The 19,858-nt window shown below is 41.5% G+C and overlaps 1 protein-coding gene across 2 annotated transcripts in view; it reads right to left on the bottom strand.

Annotated features, from left to right (window-relative positions):
* Positions 1-19,858, bottom strand: part of CNTN1 (contactin 1) — a 279,575-nt gene that overhangs the window by 65,203 nt on the left and 194,514 nt on the right. For both annotated transcript variants that reach the window (XM_077265109.1, XM_077265110.1), the window contains exons 10-14: positions 18,963-19,087; positions 18,757-18,874; positions 17,508-17,658; positions 8,039-8,166; positions 7,203-7,375 (exon numbers count right to left, since the gene is read on the bottom strand). In XM_077265109.1, the coding sequence (XP_077121224.1) occupies positions 7,203-7,375; positions 8,039-8,166; positions 17,508-17,658; positions 18,757-18,874; positions 18,963-19,087 (695 nt within the window). The remainder of the gene's footprint in view (positions 1-7,202; positions 7,376-8,038; positions 8,167-17,507; positions 17,659-18,756; positions 18,875-18,962; positions 19,088-19,858) is intronic.

Genomic DNA, 19,858 nt, shown 5'->3' with positions numbered 1-19,858 from the left:
AACAAGACGTTGTGAGGGAGCGCAGGAAGGTAAGTATAAAGTTTATTATTATTATTATTATTGTTTATTTTTATGTTTTTTGATGAGGGCCATGCATACAAGGATGGGGCCAACCATACAAGGATAAGGATGAATAGCCATGCATACAAGGATAGGGATGAGGTGCCATGCATACAAGGATAGGGATGAGGAGCCATGCAGACCAGTATAGTGAAGAGGAGCCATGCAGACCAGTATAGTGATGAGGAGCCATGCAGACCAGTATAATGATTAGGAGTCATGCATACAAGGATCGGTATGAGGAGCCATGCAGACAAGGATAGGATGAAGAGCCATGCATACATAGATATGGATGAGGAGCAATGTAGACCAGAATAGGGATGAGGAGCCATGTAGACCAGGATAGGGATGAGGAGCCATGCAGACAAGGATAGGGATGAGGAGCCATGCAGACCAGGATAGGGATGAGGAGCCATGCAAACAAGGATAGGGATGAGGAGTCATGCATACAAGAATAGGGATGAGGAGTCATGCATACAAGGAAAGGGATGAGGAGCCATGCAGACCAATATAGTGATGAGGAGCCATGCTGACCAGTATAGTGATGAGGAGCCATGCATACAAGGATAGGTATGAGGAGCCATGCAGACAAGGATAGGGATGAAGAGCCATGCATACACGGATATGGATGAGGAATAGTGATGAGCGAATATACTCGTTACTCAAGATTTCCTGAGCATGCTCAGGTGTCCTCCGAGTATTTGTAAGTGCTCGGAGATTTAGTTTTCCTTGCAGCAGCTGAATGATTTACATCTGTTAGCCAGCTTGATTAAATGTGGGGATTCCCTAGCAACCAGGCAACCCCCACATGTACTTATGCTGGCTAGTAGCTGCAAATCATTCAGCTGCGGCGATGAAAACAATCTCCGAGCACTTACAAATACTCGGAGGACACCCGAGCGTGCTCAGGAAATCTCGAGTAACGAGTATATTCGCTCTTCACTAATGAGGAGCCATGCATACAAGAATAGGGATGAGGAGCCATGCATACAAGGATAGGGATGAAGAGCCCTGCATAAAAGGATATGGATGAGGAGCCGTGCATACCAGGATAGGGATGAGGAGTCATGCATACCAGGTAGGGATGAGGAGCCATGCATACCAGGAAAGGGATGAGAGAGCCATGCATACAAAGATAGGGATGAAGAGCTATGCATACAAGGATAGGGATGAGGAGCCATGCATTCAAGAATAGGGATGAGGAGCCATGCATACCAGGATAGGGATGAGGAGTTATGCACACAAGAATAGGGATGAGGGGCCATGCATACCAGGATAGGGATGAAGAGTCATACATACCAGGATAGAGGTGAGTGGACAATGCATACCCGGCATATACTTGAGTCAATAAGTTTACCCAGTTTTTTGTGTTAAAATTAGGTGCCTCGGCTCATACTCGGGTCGGCTTATACTCGAACATATACAGTAAGTATTACAGTTTATCTTCCAGCACCTGTTACTTAAGCTTTCCTCAGTTTTCACAACTCATGTTCTCAAAATGGCCACTGATGGAGGAACCAGATGTATCAATTAGTCTTCTACAATTAAAAAACAATACACTTGGGAAAGCTGTATTCAAATGGAGTAGGACAGGTGGTCACATGCTCCTCCATCAGCAGCCATTTTGAGGACATGAGAGCTGTAGCGTGTGTGAAGAAAACCTGTAATACTTATATACTAGTATGTGCCCTTTCAACTCTGACATACCGTATTTGTTAAAATAAAGAGAAGGTGGACTACCACTTTAAAAAAAGAATGAGAGCATCTGTGAAACACATGAGACCCCAGCACAGCAACTTTATATTCACATAAAGCACAAGTAGTCAAACATGAGAAGTGGATATGATACAGAAAATATGTGTCTAATGGACATGCTATATTATGGCCTAATGAAATAGAATTGAAAGGTTTAAGGAGGCCTGGATGGGACGTTAATTAAGTAAACTGGTCTGATTGCTATTTGTGGTGTCGGAAAGAGGTTTTCCCCTAATACAGTGCAATAAGCATCTGCTTCTTCCAGTTTTTTACTTCTTCTGGATCAAAATGTTAGGTTATAGGTTGATTTCTTTGGACCTGTGTTATCTATCAACCTTAAATCTGTGCAACTACAAACAAATTTCAATTGAAAACTGCACAATTAAAAGACAATGTTGTTCTTCTTCACATGCAGAGCTATTTTTTGTTAATATTTTTAACTTGACACTAGATATATTACATACCACAATGCAGCAAACCTCAAAGAGGTTAACTGAGACTTTGTTTTTTTGGGGGCTATTGGGCTAAGAATTTAAAGGCAGGTAGTTGCTAACTGACTGTCCTACGACAATCTGTTCCGGCTGAGGAGGCAAATTTCTGACTTCATTTGACTTCACGTCAACAGAGCAGCTCTTTCTTTTATAGTCTGCTTTGTTGTCAGGGCATTACTATGGATGTCATATTGATTGACAGCCAGATTCCCATGGTTAAGCAGTAAGGAGCTGGCTGTCAATCAACATGATGTCGGCAGTGACATCCCATCGACAGAGTAGAGAGGAAGAGAAGGCACTGTCGACTTGATGTCTCCGGAAGCAGAAATGCCAACAGGTCCGTGACATACTGGAACAGATTGCAGCAGGGCAGAACAGGCATGGCGGTAAATTCTTACCCAATAGTAAAAAAAAAACCCTCAAAGCCCCTCATAAGCCCTCTACTGTGAATGTTTCAATGGCTTTCACTGTGTTGATGTCAAGTTAACAATTTCCTCATTTGTATGGTGTACATTAATGTATGGAAAAAGATACAATGCTATTATCGAGAAAAAATGAGACAAAAAATGTTTTTAACTTAATCAAAAAAACTCTGAACAGCTTCTGTACAATGAGAATCTTATCACAACAGATTGCACAGTTGTAAGACTTTCCCACCAATAGCGCTCTTATCCTTCCTAAACAATAGTACGTAAATTGCACAAAATGAGAACACTTGAAAGAAAGATATTGGACTCATAACAAAGAGTTTGAAAATAGTAAGCGGTGAACGAATTTAACAAGAATCTATTGTGGAAAGTGACTTAAACAAGCAATATACAATATTTTAGATTGAAATGTCCTGATAGGAGAAAAATAGCAGGAAATATAACAAGGTTCTGGATCTATGAGAAGAAAAGGGGCCATCTCTATACTTTATGTGGATCTCACCACATTCCATAGGCAAATTACCATGTGTACAAATGGGAGCAAGACATTATTAGTCCCACCTTGGATGTTGTATTTATTTTACCAACGTATGCACAAGAGCGTGCACAAGGCTAAATAAGGATTTGCCTGGCTGAATGACATGCTATTGTGTGGGGGATAGAGATGAACTGGGAATCCATCCTGATTGGCTGCAGCGGTCACAGGATGGTGACCTTATAGACCCGTATATTCAGTTTGAATCATTTCTATGATAGCAATAATCATCTCACAAATAACATAAATCATACATACACCCTATATGAGAAAAGACCCATTATGAAGTTTTCCACTGGCAGTTTCAGCTGAGCTATTGCAATATTTAATTCTTTGTTTATATCACAGAATTAAGGTAAAAGGTTTGCCAGGTTGTGTCATAAATCGCCAAATATTAGCAAAGCCTTGAGTTGTGCAAAAAGTATGTGACTTTTCAACGCTATTTAAGCCAGAATACTGGTGTAAAACCTTTGAGGAATCGGGCCCTATAATTTTATAGGAACATGCATTTCTGTGTGTGGTGCGACATAGCTGACTTATGCTATTCATGTGATGACTACAATTCCCTATGACTGTATATAAACACACACATATACATTATTGAATTAATTTATTTAATATTTATGTTGTTTTCCTATTATACATTTGTGAGTGGGTGTTTTATTATTTGATATAAGTTATGTTGTCATTAAAAGGACACTGCGTGTTAGGGCTAGAGGCACGCACCGAGAAAATATAGTTTTTTATTGTTATTGATGCATTCGCAGCCCGGGGTCCACCGTGCAGGAAAACCTGCTGCTAGCAAATGGCAGCACTATATGGGGGTATTGGCTAGCTCTGTTAATTCACAGAGCAGCCGTGAAAGCAAAGCTCTGCGCCCTGTTAGACTTCACAGGAGCACAGGATAACTGCCCAACAGAGAGCAGTCAGTGGTCACGCATGCACACAAAACTCCTCGACGGAGGTGCCAGCATTCTAGGGGCTTATTTCAGCCGGGTCCCTAAATACACACAAACACACAAACTCCTCGCCGGAGGTGCCAGCATTCTAGGGACTTATTTCAGCCAGGTCCCTAAATACACACAAACACACAAACTCCTCGCCGGAGGTGCCAGCATTCTAGGGGCTTATTTCAGCCGGGTCCCTGAATATATTCACCTAAATCTCCTCGCTGGAGGTGCCAGCATTATAGGGGCTTATTTCAGCCGGGTCCCTGAACACAATCTTACATGACCACACTGGCGCAAAGCACATAACTTAGAAAGATACTAGCGCATGGCCGTGTGGCCATGCGAGCCTTTTATAGCTGCAGCCAGAACAAGACCTTCCTAGAAGGACCAATGAGAAGCTGCCACAAAGCCTGAGCACCTTCAGGACCTTCCTGGAGGACCAATGGGCTTTGCTGCAGTATCCAAGCATGTGACCCTCAATCTCCAATGAGAGAACTTAGCCTGGGCATGCTCAGAAGGAGAAAAGCAGGACTTAGTCCCAAAAGCGTCTGCTCGCCGCTGCCCAGCACTGACTTCAAAGGCAGAAGCTGGAAAAGCAGCAGTAATCCTCCTCACAGAGTCAGATTGAGCGAGACACTGGGACCGATGTCTCTGCTGAGCAGCCTCCACTGCGGCAGGAGAAGAATGAGAGACCGCAGCAGAGATGGCCTGAGATTCCCCCGTGCAGAGGCGGGAACTCAACCCCTAACACTGCGTTTTGTAATTTGTGTTACCGCTAACTTTGCTGATTTCAATGGAAAAATTTAAAAAAAAAGCCAAATTTACACTTTTGCATCATTTCACTGCATCTAGAATTTCTTCTACTGTTTTTTTAGTATATTATACAGTGAATGGTGTCAATCAAAACTACAATTCATTTTACAAAAACAATCATTTATATGTCTATGTAGATGAAAAAATAAAAACAGTTCTAGCAGTTATAGCAAAAATGAAAACTGGTCTAGGCAGAAAGGGGTTAAAGGTTATCCCTTTCCTAAAAATCCTAAACGATCCCGTTTTTCTGTAGTATATGTATAAGTACAGTAGAGGAAAAAATTTTATAAAAATCTAGTCAAGCTAGTCATAAAACGACAAATTGGTCCATATGGTAGAGAGCACTTCTAATAGGTAAACCATTTTTACCATTACTTGGCTCCATGCACACAGTAGAGCTGTTATCTGGAGGCTGCACAGTGAGAAATAAAGTCCCCGTGGCTTTATTCTAATATAGATTGCTATTTCCAAGCCAATGATTTTAATATAAATAATTTCTATTTGTTTGCTAATTTTTTCTAGTTACAAGATTTGAAACCCTTATGCTATGTTCACATATTGCATTTTTGCTGTGTTTTTTTTCTGCAGGCAAAAACCTGCTGCCTTGGCAGTAAAGAAGCTGCTTACAAAAAGCGGGCTTTGCTGCTTTTTTATTGTCTCTTGTGCATGTGCATGTGATAAAGTTTAGTGCCCCCCAAAAAAACATGATGCAAATTCCTTAGGTTTTTGCACTAAAAACACATTAAAACTTGATACCTACTTTTTTGCTGCATTTTTGCACTCACTCATTGTTTTCTATGGGTGAAAAAACGCTGCAAAAATTCAGAAAAAAATATGAAAGAAGGGACATGCTGCAGTTTGAGGGTATGAGTACACGATGCGGAAAACGCTGCGGATCCACAGCGTTTCTGCAGCTGCTGGTCCGCAGCAGTTTCCCATGAGTTTACAGTTCAATGTAAACCTACGGAAAACAAAAAACGCTGTGCACATGCTGCGGAAAAAAAACGTGCAGAAACGCAGTGGTTTACATTCTGCAGCATGTCACTTCTTTCTGCGGATTCCACAGCGGTTTTACAGCTGCTCCTATGGAAAACCGCAGTTGTAAAACCGCAGAAAAACCGCAGTAAATCTGCGATAAATCTTCAACAAAAACGCAGCGTTTTTGCCCTGCAGATTTATCAAATCTGCTGCGGAAAAATCTGCAGTGGACAAGAATACGTGTGCACATACCCTGAAAAAATGCAGTAGTTTTCCAATTCTGTCAGGAAAAAAAACCAATGTGTGTGAATGAGATTTCTGAAATCTTATAGCTTTTGCTGGTACTACTGGAATGTGCTGAGATAACATCTTATCAGAGCGGCTTGTAGTGCTGGTATATTATGCTCAAGCGCCTGTGGCTGCATGATTTGCGGTTGTTAGGCCACGGGCACACTTTGAGTATTTAGTGAGTTTTTTACCTCAGTATTTGTAAGCCAAAACCAGGAGAGGAACAATCAGAGGAAAATTATAATAGAAGCCAGTCACCACTTCTGTATTTATCACCCACTCGTGGTTTTGGCTTACAGATACTGAGGTAAAATACTGACCTAATACTGAATGCGTGAACATGGCCTTAGGCTAGTTTCACACTTCCTCCGTGAAGCCCCGCCCTCGGCCGCACCTCTGCCGCTAGCTCCGCCTACTTCTGCATGCGGCCAGCATGCGGCCTGCGTACCTATCTTTAACATTAGGTACGCAGGTCGTGCCGCTGTATGCGGATGCTTCCGCATGCGTCGTTTTGATGATGCGGGAAAAAAAGAAATTGCTACAAGCTGCGTTCTACGCTGGTCGCCGCATCGTCAAAATGACACATGCGGAAGCATCCGCATACAGCGGCACGACCTGCGTACCTAATGTTAAAGATAGGTACGCAGGCCGCATGCCGACCGCATGCAGAAGTAGGCGGAGCTAGCGGCAGAGGTGCGGCTGATGGTGGGGCTTCACAGAGGAAGTCCGCAGCCCTCCGCAGCTCCTCCAAACGCTAATGTGAAACCGGCCTTAGACAACAGGGATGAGATGTTATCAGAGCACATTTGCTCATCACTAGCTGGTCCTGTAAAACGCAGCTTAAAACTTGCATGCAAAAATGCAATGTGTGAACATAGCCTTACTATATGGTTATTCATCTTACCCGAATATGATCTTCATAATAGCTGGTTCCATCTGTCTCTATTATAAATCCATTTAAAGACCAGATAAACTCTATTTCCAGACCAGGATCATGAGATGCATGGCACTGTATGGTTGCATTTTCCCCCACTGATACATCAGCATTGGATGGGGCAAGGGTAATTTTCGTGGCAGCTGTAAATTGACATATAAAAACCATCAGAAAGCTGAACAACAATACACATATACCTTATATAACTGTACTGATGCAACATGTAATTCTATACTTCCAGCCATAAAATAATTGTAATTTTGCTCTCCGTTTTGCAACTGCATTGTAATTTCTGGGGGCTGGGGGGTTTACATAAGAGAAACTCTCTGATGAAACTTTGATCATATGAATTGACACAGACCAAATATTGCTGAAAACTGGATCCAAAACACTGATGAAAATCTAACCTTTGTTAGATATATAAATGAGGCCTGAGAGTGCATATTTTGACTAAAACATGCTTAGAAGGATCATTATGACAGGTGTTCCAGGTTTCCTAAAATGTACTCCTAAATTGAGGTTATGTAGTCAAAAAATGCCCCGTCTGTTTATGCAAAAATGGCTTCTGGCCAACCACATGTGGTCAGCCGCTCTCTATACACTGAGCGGTGACTGGACCTGGACCAGCTCCAACCCCAAATCTGAAACCCAAACGTTACCGGAAGAGATAAATTTCACTAGCTCCCGGCAACGGGGGTCTAAGTGCGGGCGCTGGGCAGGTTCAGAACACTATTAATCTGTAGATTAACCTCATATCTGCAGGTTAATAGTGTTTTTTCATGTGACAGATTCCCTATAAGCATTACCTTTTACAGAAAGAGTTGTTGTGCTATTGGCTTTCCCTCTGTTGTTCTCAGCAAAACACGTGTAGCTGCCTTCATCAAGCATTGTTATATTGAGGATTTCCAGGCTACCATCATCCCAGATCGCTACCCTGGAATGAAATACAGAATTAAAATTATGTAAATGAATGTGGCGTCCCCAGTATTCACATAATAACTACAGCAGTGAAGAAGATGAGTCTGGTGGTGTGTGAGTAATACAGAGATTCAACTGATAGGGGCGATAGATAGGAAAGGTGTGATCAGCAACAGTGACAGACTCAATGTGATGATTGATCAGGGATATGGGGCTGCTGACATTGGTTCTACTGCATTTGAATTACAATTACACATTTTTTCTTCTTCACTGTTAATGTACTGAAAAGCAGAATATGACACAAAAGGAGGGTTCCTAACACCTACAGAGTATATCCTTAAAAATTATTATTATTAAATAGTAGATTAAAATTTCAAACAACAATAAGAACACAGAGGGTGCTGAACGTGAATGCAAGGAAAACAATCACAAAGAAAAATGGTGCAAAGAGCAATAAATATTAATGCATAACATACCTGCATTAAAATGGCCTGTCTAAATATAGCAAGTAACATAGTAACATAGAAACCTAGTACTTAAGGTTGAAGGAATACTAAGTCCATCTAGTTCAACCCATAGCCTAACCTAACATGCCCTAACATGTTGATCCAGAGGAAGGCAAAAAAAAAACCCCATGTGGTAAGAGTAAGCTCCACATTGGGGAAAAAAATTCCTTCCCGACTCCACATACGGCAATCAGACTAGTTCCCTGGATCAACGCAATATCAAGGAATCTAGTGTATATACCCTGTAACATTATGCTTTTCAAGAAAGGCATCCAGTCCCCTCTTAAATTTTAGTAGTGAATCACTCATTACAACCATCTCAGTTCTAAGAGTAAAAAGATCATTAGAAAGGTCTCTGTACTGTTCTCTCATATATTTATACATTGTAAAGTAGTGAGGAGGGTTAGCTATTAGTGATGAGCAAGTATACTCGTTGCTCGGGTTTTCCCGAGCACGCTCGGGTGATCTCCGAGTATTTGTTAGGGTTCGGAGATTAAGTTTTCATCGCCACAGCTGAGTGATTTACAGCTATTAGCCAGATTGATTACATGTGGGGATTCCCTAGCAACCAGGCAACCCCCACATGTACTCAGCCTGGCTAATAGCTGTAAATCATTCAGCTGAGGCGATGAAAACTTAATCTCCGAACCCTAACAAATACTCAGCGATCACCCGAGCGTGCTTGGGAAAACCCGAGCAACGAGTACACTCGCTCATCACTATTAGCTATCCTAACAATCTGGACAAAAGTGGCCCAAGTGCAGGAAAAGTGCTTACAAGCATAGATGCAGTTCTTTATAGAGTGTCCCCACCGCCCCAACACACGTTTCGTTAAGTCTTCATATCCTTTGCTTTTAAAAATATAAAAGAAAATTCCCCAAAATCTAAATATTTAACTGCAAGTGTGTCTCACACAGTTTGCAGGTCGCAAATATTTTATTTTTGTCTTTTAATGGTTAACTGAAAGGATGGTAACAAATTGCAAGCTTTCATGACTACTCAGGTCTCTTCATCAAGCATAGAATAACAAATTCTGAAGGATCAGATATTTATGCAGGACACTGGAATAGTGCAATAGATAAGTGACATGAAGCAGGACTATGAGTATGGGGGAGGGAGAAACAGTTGTGGACGTAAATATTAGAACAGTTCGTGGATAAGGAATTTTATTATCCTGTAATTGGGGTCTGGTCCATGGTTGTGATGCCTCCAAGGGTCTGGGAAGCACATTCCTTAGCTGATATAGAAAGACAAATCCATGTGACACATTCATTCCTCCACTGAGTGTGTCAAAGGTTGTCATAAGTTGTCATAAGTTTGTATTCACATATTTTTCTGTCTCTCTGAGATCTGAAGTCACCTTTTAATACCAGTAATTTCATGTCCATGCTGCTGCGATAATGGATAGAAAAATGTTTGGCCAAAGATACATCTATTTTTACTTTTATTGTGTGGCAAAAAGAATTCATCTTTGTTCTACGCTTTTGCCCTGTCTTCCACACACAGACCCCCAGCTGGACATTTGGTACATATAATTAAGTACACTACATTAGATGTGATGCAGCTGAAAGTACCTGGGATCGTGTAGTCCTAATGTGAGTTGGGGATCTTTATCTTGTCCGTGGTCATTATTGCAGGGAAAGGTTCCTGTATTTGTTGGAGAGGATGGGGAACGTCTGACAAAGATGCTTCTTAGATTTGGGGGCTGCCTAAAACACAGAAGTGGGGGTCTGGAAATATGGATTGTAATCGGGCATCTTTTTGTAGCAAAGGTTGTAGTTTCTGTGAAGCTCCCCTTAGCACTTCCAGATTTGGATTGTCGGTAACTACTAGAGGCACCGTATTGCTTTGTTGATTAGTTTTGTAATGTAGGAGATGATTCCTTGGTATTCTGGTGGCTCTTGCAATCTAGTTTTCAATTGTTTTTGGACGTTTAGCCCAGATTAAAAAAAAGGTCTTTCTGAGGCCAACAAAGTATTTGTCTCTATCCATAGGGTTTAAACATATCCGATTGTATTTGATATCTTGACTGTAGAAAATAGAGGTTTTTATGTGTTTTAAATTAGAACTGTCCTATTTAAGGCATGTTGGACAGTCAATTGGATTCTGGTACAGGGACATCTCTGTTTCATTGTTCTGTAGCTTACTGATGGTGTCGAAAAAGTTAATTTCAGTACAGGAGTAGTTAAAGGGGATATCCAGGACTTTAAAAAAAAAAGGCATGTAGTTCCTAACAGTCATTGACTGCTCCTGCCAGAGATTCAGCTGCTCTCTGATTGACAGCCGGCTTCCCCAATTAGGCAGTAGAGAGAAAGCTGTCAATCAGCATGACACTAGTAGTCTCGACGTGCCAACAGGAAGAGAAACTGCTGTTCTGGTAACAGGTAGTAGTTTAATCTTTGGCAGCAGCAGTCAATGACCAATGCTGGGTACAACAGACAGAAAGTTGCCTCTCTTAGCAACTACATGCCTTCTTTTCTAAAGTCCCGGATATCCTCTTTAAGTGTTAAGTTGATGGTGGGATGAAATTGATTAAACTGTTTATGGCACGTCTTTAACTGTTGCTCAGACTCCGTCCAGATGATTGAAATATTGTCAATGTATCTGTAGTAGGCCAGTGGCCTGATGGGGCATGAGGACAAAAAAGTCACTTTCAAGCTTGGCCAAAGAAATATTTGCGTACTGTGGAGCCATTTTACTTCACATCGCTGTACCAGTCTCCTGTAGATATTTGTTGTTATGAAATTCAAAGTAATTGTGGGTGAGGATGAATTTTGTAAGTTTCACCACAGAATCAGCATCAATTCCTGAATATTCCATGAAGACTTTGCAGGCATTTAAATCCATCCTGCTGCGGGATATTAGAGTACAAAGATTCCACATCCACGATAGCCAGGCTGGTTCCTTCTGGTTGAGGACCTATTGCCAGGGCCGGCGTTAGGGGCAGGCAGACCAGGCAGCTGCCTGGGGCCCCCCGCTCCCCCAGGGGCCCCCAGCTAGCAGCAAGTCACACACATTGTGATACAGGAAAAATATATATCTTTGTACCGTGCTAGCCAGTAGATAGAGAAATATTAAGATTTGAGAATTATCGGAGGTTGATACCTTTTAATGGATAACTGAAAGGATGGTAACAAATTGAAAGCTTTCGAGACTACTCAGGTCTCTTCATCAGGCATAGCATGACACAAAATCTGAACAGTCACATATTTATGTAAAACAGAACACAAGAATAATGCAATAGATAAGACTAGTGACGTGAAGTGTTATGGTTCTGGTGGTTAGGAACACATGAACTGACCTGATAGGTAAACCAAAAGTAAGGACAAGCTCTGGGAATGTGGGAACTATACTGACCGCAATCCTGATCCTATCAACACACACTATAGGCAGCCGTGGAGCGTACCTGACTCGGCCTAGACGCCTCTTCACAGCCTGAGAAACTAGCTACCCCTAGAGAGAAACAAAGCCTCAATTGCCTCAGAGAAATTTCCCCCAAAGTGTAGACAGCCCCCACAAATAATAACGGTGAGTTAAGGGGAAAACACAAACATAGAAATGAAAACAGGTTTTAGCAAATGAGGCCCGCTAATAACTAAATAGTCAGAAGATAGCAAGGAATCTGTGTGGTCAGTATAAAATACTACAAAATTATCCATGCAGAGAATACAAAAAGACCCCCACACCGACTCACGATGTGAGGGGCGCAACTCTGCACCCAGAGCTTTCCAGCTAGCAATAAAATAGCATATAAGCAAGCTGAACTGAACTCATAATATACTGAGAAACATTTTCAAAAATCAATGAGCAAAAATGGACTAGCATGAACTTAGCTTCTCCACAAGGAGACAGGTCACAAGGGAAGTCCCAGAGAGATCAGAACCAGTACAGAATACAACGACAGCAGGCAACAAGTAAAGGTCCAGATGGAGTTAAATAGGCAGCAAGCCTAGCAGGAAACGAGGCAGCTGGAGTCCAGCTACAGACCAGCCGTAAACCTCAAAGCCACCAGAGGGAGCCCATGAACAGAACTCACAAAGTACCACTCATGACCACAGGAGGGAGCCCGAGAACGGAATTCACAACAGTGAAGCAGAACTATCAGTATGGGAGAAGGAGAAACAGTTTTAGCTGTAAATTGTGGAACAGTTCATAGATAAGGAGTGTCTGGTCCATGGCTGTGATGCCCCAAAATGATCTGAGGAGCACATTCCTTAGTTGATGTAGAAAGACATAAATACATGCGACACAAGGATAAATTCTCATCGCCACATAATAAGAGAAAAAAGAATAGAGCTACCTGTTGCCAAACATTTTTGTATCCCTGATCGCAGCAGCATGGACATGAAATTACTAGTACTAAAAGGTCATTTCAAATCTCAGAGAGACAGAAAAATTTGTGAGCACAAACTTATACAACCTTTGACACTCAGTGCAGGAATGAATGTGTCACATGGATTTATGTATTTTCTACATCAAATAAAGAATCTGCTCCTCAGACCATTTGGGACATCACAACCGTGAGCCAGTGTCACAGGAGTGTCAGTTGCGACAGAGTAATTCTGGATCTGACTGTAGAAGGTCACTGCGCTTGGCTCTACAGGCACATTCTGGATCTTGCACCTCTGCTGTGGAGTGATATCATTCTCCCTCTAGCAATTAGCAGAACCACCATCTGCTGCTAATTACACACCCTTGCTGGAGGCTTAAATACCTTTAGTCGCTTCAGCAAGGTGCAGGTGATAGCTCTATTTATCTCTGTCTTTTGGAAGTGCTAGAAGTTGGAGGATTGCTGGCGTATCCTCTCTTGTGTCAACTCAAGCTAAGTGTATTCCCTCATTTGTCTTCCTGCTTTGTCTTTAGCTGTAGTGGGGGACTGACTAGTTACTATCCTGTCCCCTCACTATGCAGGGCCTATTGCCAGGGGCAGTCAGTAATTAGGTTCCTGCTAGGTGATAGGTGCAAAACCTATTTAGGGACTTATGGGCAGAAAAAGGTGTTGTCAGATCTGTCTACGTGTCTCCACTCCCCTCTTTCCTAGTGTTTGGACTCCCCCTCCCTCTTACCATTGTTGTGCAAATAGCTTCTACTTCACCCAGAGTGAAAGCCAGACCTCAATCACAGAACAATAAAACTCGCCGAGATCTCCATCTGTGCATGCCCGCTCCCGGCCGGCAGCCATTTTCCCAGAGTCCAGACCACCACATTAAAACCATGTGACTGCGGGGGCTCTGGGTTTTCACAAGATGTCAGCAGAGCCCCCACAAAACCGAACACCCACAGCAACGGAAACCCGCAGCACCAGACACCCGCAGCACCGGACACCAGCGTGCCACACCGCACATCCGAACACCCCCTCATCCCAACCTGCGGCCGGTAAGGTATATCCACATTATAAGATGCACCACCATTTTCCCCTAAAGTTTGGGGGAAAAAAGTGTGTCTTATAATCCCAAAAATACGGTACAAACTAGTGTCATGTGTTTTTAAGTATTGTGTCCCTTTTCCTTTTTTGTATCTAATACAAATTATATTTTACGTTAAGATCTTTAATAGAGATCTTTATTTGCCTTAGGTAATTTGTGTATCATTGTTTACCGTATGCTGAATCCAAGACAGCATAATTTAGTGTTTTCTTATATAAATTACACATCACTCGTCTCAGTCACAGCAGGATGATGTTACCTCAAATCGCAACACTGTCAGTTTCAGTCAGTGTTCTGAAAAGAACGATATGCCTGATCACAAATGGCTAAGACCGATAATTTTTGTATTCTATTTTATTTTTGTTTTTTAATGAAAAGTGTGGCAATGCACTGTGTTATTAAATGGGTTGTTGGATACTACCAGGTTATCATTTTGTTAATACTGGAAGGTCACCTTGACATAACTAAGGCTGTGTTTTCATTAAAGAAACTGAAAGTCCTATCAGACCTCAGAGAGTTTTTCAGGGTAATAGGGATACCAGTAATTTCGCGGCAAGTTTAAAAAGATTGGATTATTTGTAAAAATTAACAATAATGGAGGGAATTTAGCAAAGGCACTATCTCCCACTTTTATGGTGTAGACACCATATCATCAGGGCATTACTGCCCTTACTGGCGTTTGGGGCCCGATGAGCAGAGGGGGCTGGCAGCTCACCAGGCCCCAGCGGCATGATCCTGCCACTTCAGTAACTGATTGCGCGTCCTCCGATGCACAATCAGTTAAAATCTGTTGTCGTGCACAAGATTCCTCCTGCACGGCAACAGTTAACAGCTGCCAGCCAATCACAAGCTGGAAGCTGACGTCAGCGTGCACGTTGCTGAGAGGAGAGGAGTACGCCGCTGGAGCTCGGGCCAGGTAAGGAGAAACTTTTTTTTTAAGCTGCGATATGGGGCATATTATACCGGTATGGGGGGGCCTTATACTACTATGGGGGGAGAGGGAAAGGAGGTGCATTATACTGGTATGGGGCTGCATTACACTATGGGGTTTGTTATTCTGCTATGGGGTGCATTAAACTATTGGGGTGCATTATAGTACTATAGTGTGCATTATACTGCTATGGGGTGCATTATACTATGGGGGTGCACTATAGTACTATAGTGTGCATTATACTGCTATGGGGGTGGGTTATACTACTATGGGGGTGTATTATACTATGGGGTGCATTATAGTACTATAGGATGCATTATACTATGGGGTGCATTATACTGCTATGGGGGTGCATTATACTGCTATGGGGTGCATTATACTGCTATGGGGTGCATTATAGTACTATAGTGTGCATTATACTGCTATGGGGTGCATTATACTGCCATGGGGCTGCATTAAACTATGGGGTGCAAAAATACTGCTATGGGGTGCGTTATTTTGCTATGGAGGTGCATTATACTGCTATGGGGCTGCATTATACTATGGGGTGCATTATACTCTGGGGTGTATTATACTGCTATGGGGGTGCGTTATACTGCTATGGGTTGCATTATACTACTATGGGAGTGCATTATACTACTATGGAGGTGCATTATACTGCTATGGAGGTGCATTATACTGCTATGGGGGTACATTTTACTGCTATGGAGGTGAATTATACTGCTATGGAGGTGCATTATACTGCTATGGGGGTGCATTAAACGGCAATAGGGGTGCATTAAACTGCATTAGGGGTGCATTATACCACTATGGGGGTGCATTATACTGTTATGGAGGTGCATTTTACTGCTATGGAGGTGTATTATGCTGCTATGGAGGTGCATTATACTGCAATGGGGGTGAATTATACTATGAGGCAGCATTATACTACTATGGGTCTGCATTATACTACTATGGGGCTGCATGATACTACTATGGAGGTGCATTATAACACCATGGGGATGCGTTATAATACTATGGGGGTGCATTATACCACTATGGGGGTGCATTATACTGCTATGGAGGTGCATTATCATTCTATGTGGTTGCATTATACTGCTATGGGGGTGCATTACACTACTATGTGGGTGTATTATACGATATATGACTATGGGATACTTTATACTACTATAGGGGTGCATTATACTGCTATATATGACTATGGGGTGTACATTATACTATTATGGATGACTATGGGGCAACATGAAGAGACATAGGGAAAGTATAGAGAGACACGAGGCTGAATTGGAGGACATATGGGGTCCAGAATGGGAGGACACATGGGGTCCAGAATGTTGGATATTTTTACTGCAGGGACTAATTAAAGGATATTATTTTTGAGGATACTATTTTCAGTGTGGGGGAGGAGAGGTGCTGTTACTGTGCGGGGCAACAAGGTTGCTTTTTTCTTCATCTAGCGTAGTATAGAGGTTGGGGAAAAATTGGGGAATGTGCTCTAGATAACTGTTATTTCCTGCAGAGACGAGTCCTGACTGGAAGAAGTGATGGCGGTGTGCTCTGGATGAAGATGAAAAGCAAAGATGAAGGACATCAATTAGAAACGGCACTGTAAACTATATACAGAGCTCCTGAGTATAATGTCATGGGTGATCACTGTATTACCTGTATACGGACACTGTATATGAAGCACAGATCTCCTGTGTATAATGGCACTTATGGCGATATAAGTATTGTGGGTTTTTTTCTATTAATGATCAGTATTGTAGTATTCAGTCACTATGTTGTGGTAATATGTGATCTGGTCATGGTGTGGTGGTATTTGTTCCTTGTATGTGCTATTATTTGGTCACTATGTGGTGGCAATATGTGATATGGTCATGGTGTGGTGGTATTTGTTCCTTGTATAAGCTATTGTTCGGTCACTGTGGTGGTAATATGTGGTCTGGACATGGTGTGGTGGCATTTGTTTGTTTTTTTGTAGTATTATTCGGTCACTATGTGGTGGTAATATGTAGTCTGGCCATGGTGTGGTAGGATGGTGGTGGGACTGTGGAAGGTTCGAGAGGTTGAGGTGGGGCTGGAGTGGAGCCTGGGAGGACTCTCAAGCAGGCACCGAAAATTTTGCCAGTATGGGGACCCGAAATTCCTAGTGGCAGCCCTGCATATCTGCACTATTATTTACAAGTTTTGGTTTGAAAAGTAGATGGAGTTTACCAGCCCTTCTTTGGGCCTACAAATTTATCAACCTTTACATTAGGAATTAGTACAAATTATTGTGCAAATCTTTATTTCCTTAGCCATCACAGATTTCAGTTTCTGGCACAAGTATGGCCAAAGATACAGTACCCGAAATTTATTACAAAGATTGCACATTGCTCTCTAGCACCATTTGAACTGGGATTTGAAACACTTGTCATACTAAAGTCCCTACATAGTGCATAATAATTCTATGATAATAGAGCTATAAAAAAAATAAGACTTTATTTGTACGCACCGACTATCATTCATAAGCAGTTCTGTTCCTTTACTCCATGAGAACTTGGGTTTTGGTGCTGCCTTTGGCTTACATTCAATGATAACACGACCTCCTTTGGCAGCCAATACCTGTTTCCTCATAGGATTCAGTTCAAACGTTGGTGCTAAAGCTGGAAACAAAAAAATATCATAGACAAATCAACTAAGATTACTGATATCTTGTATCTACCTTTCAACTTCACAGAGTCCTTGTCTATCACTTTGTGTCCTATTTTTCCACATGGAGCCCCTGCCATATAGCATCTTCTACCAATACAGAGCTTGTCACCTTGTGTATGATCCTCCATAAAGCCCCCATTACCTTCTGGCCTCATATAGAATCTCTGCCATATTGTGCCTTGCCTTCTAAATCCTTCTACCCTCAGAAATATCTTGATAGTGGCCTTGTATATAATATATTCCTTAAAAGTACCTTTACAATTGATCTATACAAAATGAATATTCCAATTACTTCTTATACAGGTATATTTAAAGCGTTATTCCAGTCTTCCCAAAAACCTTTCAGCCATAAATAGGTATTGTTGGATAGTGCTTGTAAATACGAGCAATTTTGAAGTTTACTGCTTATTACAATCTTCAGACAATCATAAAATAATAACATTTGTCTTTTGGTTATGGCTTGTAGCCTTGGAGGCCCAGCATCGCTGCTGGACAGAACATGAGGAGCGCTTACAAGCTCTTTTCTATTGAGCTTGTAAGCATTGTTTTAAAGCTAGACAGGATTGATGGAAAACACTGTTACCTCCTTGTCATGGTCAGCTATAGCATAGTGCTTATAAGCTCGATAGCAGCAGTGGTCGTTCTCCTAGGCAACGAGCTGTAAAAAGAAAAGTGCTAGTATCTCAAGAACGGCTGCAAAACCTTAATAAGCAATAAGTGGCAAGTGTGCTTGTTTTTACAAGAACTATCCACCAATATCCATCTATGAAGATGGAAATAACCCTTTAGTTGGTGTAGCACATGTGCATTTGCAATGTTACTTATGTACTGCAAAAAGTAGTTAATTAAATAATACTTTGCTATACTAAGTTTGTGCCAGTTTTGTTCTATTCTCCATTCATATACATGGCAGCTTACAAAATTCTGTGTGCGGTTTACTATGGAAGAAGTTATACAGATTTTTTTCAGTTTTTTTTAACTTGTGAACACAGCTCAAAAATAGAATTAACAGAAAATGGTTTTCAGGAAAAATTAAAAGTACCACTAACCCAGGATCTTTAGCTCAGCATTAGCTTGAATAACTCCATAGTGGTTTTCTGCTATACACTGATACATTCCAGCATGCAGCATAGTTAGTCCTCGGATCCTCAGTTCTCCTTTGCCATACTAAAAGAAAACACAATATCTAGCAAATTTGCAGATTCATGGAAAACATCAATGTATTAGTTTATATTAAGGATTATGTATAACTTACTGAGTCTCCATTTTTTAACCATCGAATCGTAGGAATGGGTTTTCCTTTAGCAATACAAGGCCAATGCAAATCACTGCCTATATCCCTCTCTGTATCATTGATATGTTCTACCCATTCAGGAGGAGCTGCAAAGCAAAGTAGAAGCATAATGATTATTACAATTGTGTTTTACAGTGTCACGTCGCTTTAGATTTACATCCTGTCTGTTATTCTCATACGTGTTCTACCCATGTTTTTCACAGATAGAACCTGCATACATTATAGTCTGTATGCATGTTCACAGAGAACATGTTCTACAAAAGAGGAAGCACAGACATGTCCATGATTGATACGATTTGATGATTCAACTTTCCCATTAATGTGAATGAGTCAGTGTAAAAAATTGATAGCACTCCGAGACCACCCATCTGTCTTTCGAATGCTGCCTGTTTTCACTGAGCATATGAAGCTTTGAAAATCTATTTTTTTAATATACAGTACTATGGAAAAGTTTTAGGCAGGTGTGAAAAAATGAATCGAAACGTAGGCTGTTTTAAACATCTTAGCGAACTAACCACACATCTTCTGTAGATGTAGGTGTGTACAAATCCTTCTATCTCTTCGTGTAATCTCACACAGACTTGATGATACTGAGATCAGGGCTCTGTGGGGGCCATGTCATGATCTCCAGAAAACCTTATTTTTCTTTAGGTTGACGTTATTCCTTAATTACACTGCCTGTATGTTTGTGGTCACTGCAGAATCAATTTGGAGCCAGTAGGAAGCCTCCTTGATGGTATTGAATGATGGGATAATTAACTGCTTGTATTTTTCAGTAATGAGGACACCATTAATCTTGACCAGATACCATACTCCATTTTCTGAAATGTAGCCCCAAACTTGCAAAGCAATTCCAC

This window comes from Ranitomeya variabilis, chromosome 5 (assembly GCF_051348905.1).
Source record: "Ranitomeya variabilis isolate aRanVar5 chromosome 5, aRanVar5.hap1, whole genome shotgun sequence".
NCBI lineage: Eukaryota > Metazoa > Chordata > Amphibia > Anura > Dendrobatidae > Ranitomeya > Ranitomeya variabilis.
This window is presented reverse-complemented; position numbering and strand designations above follow the sequence as displayed.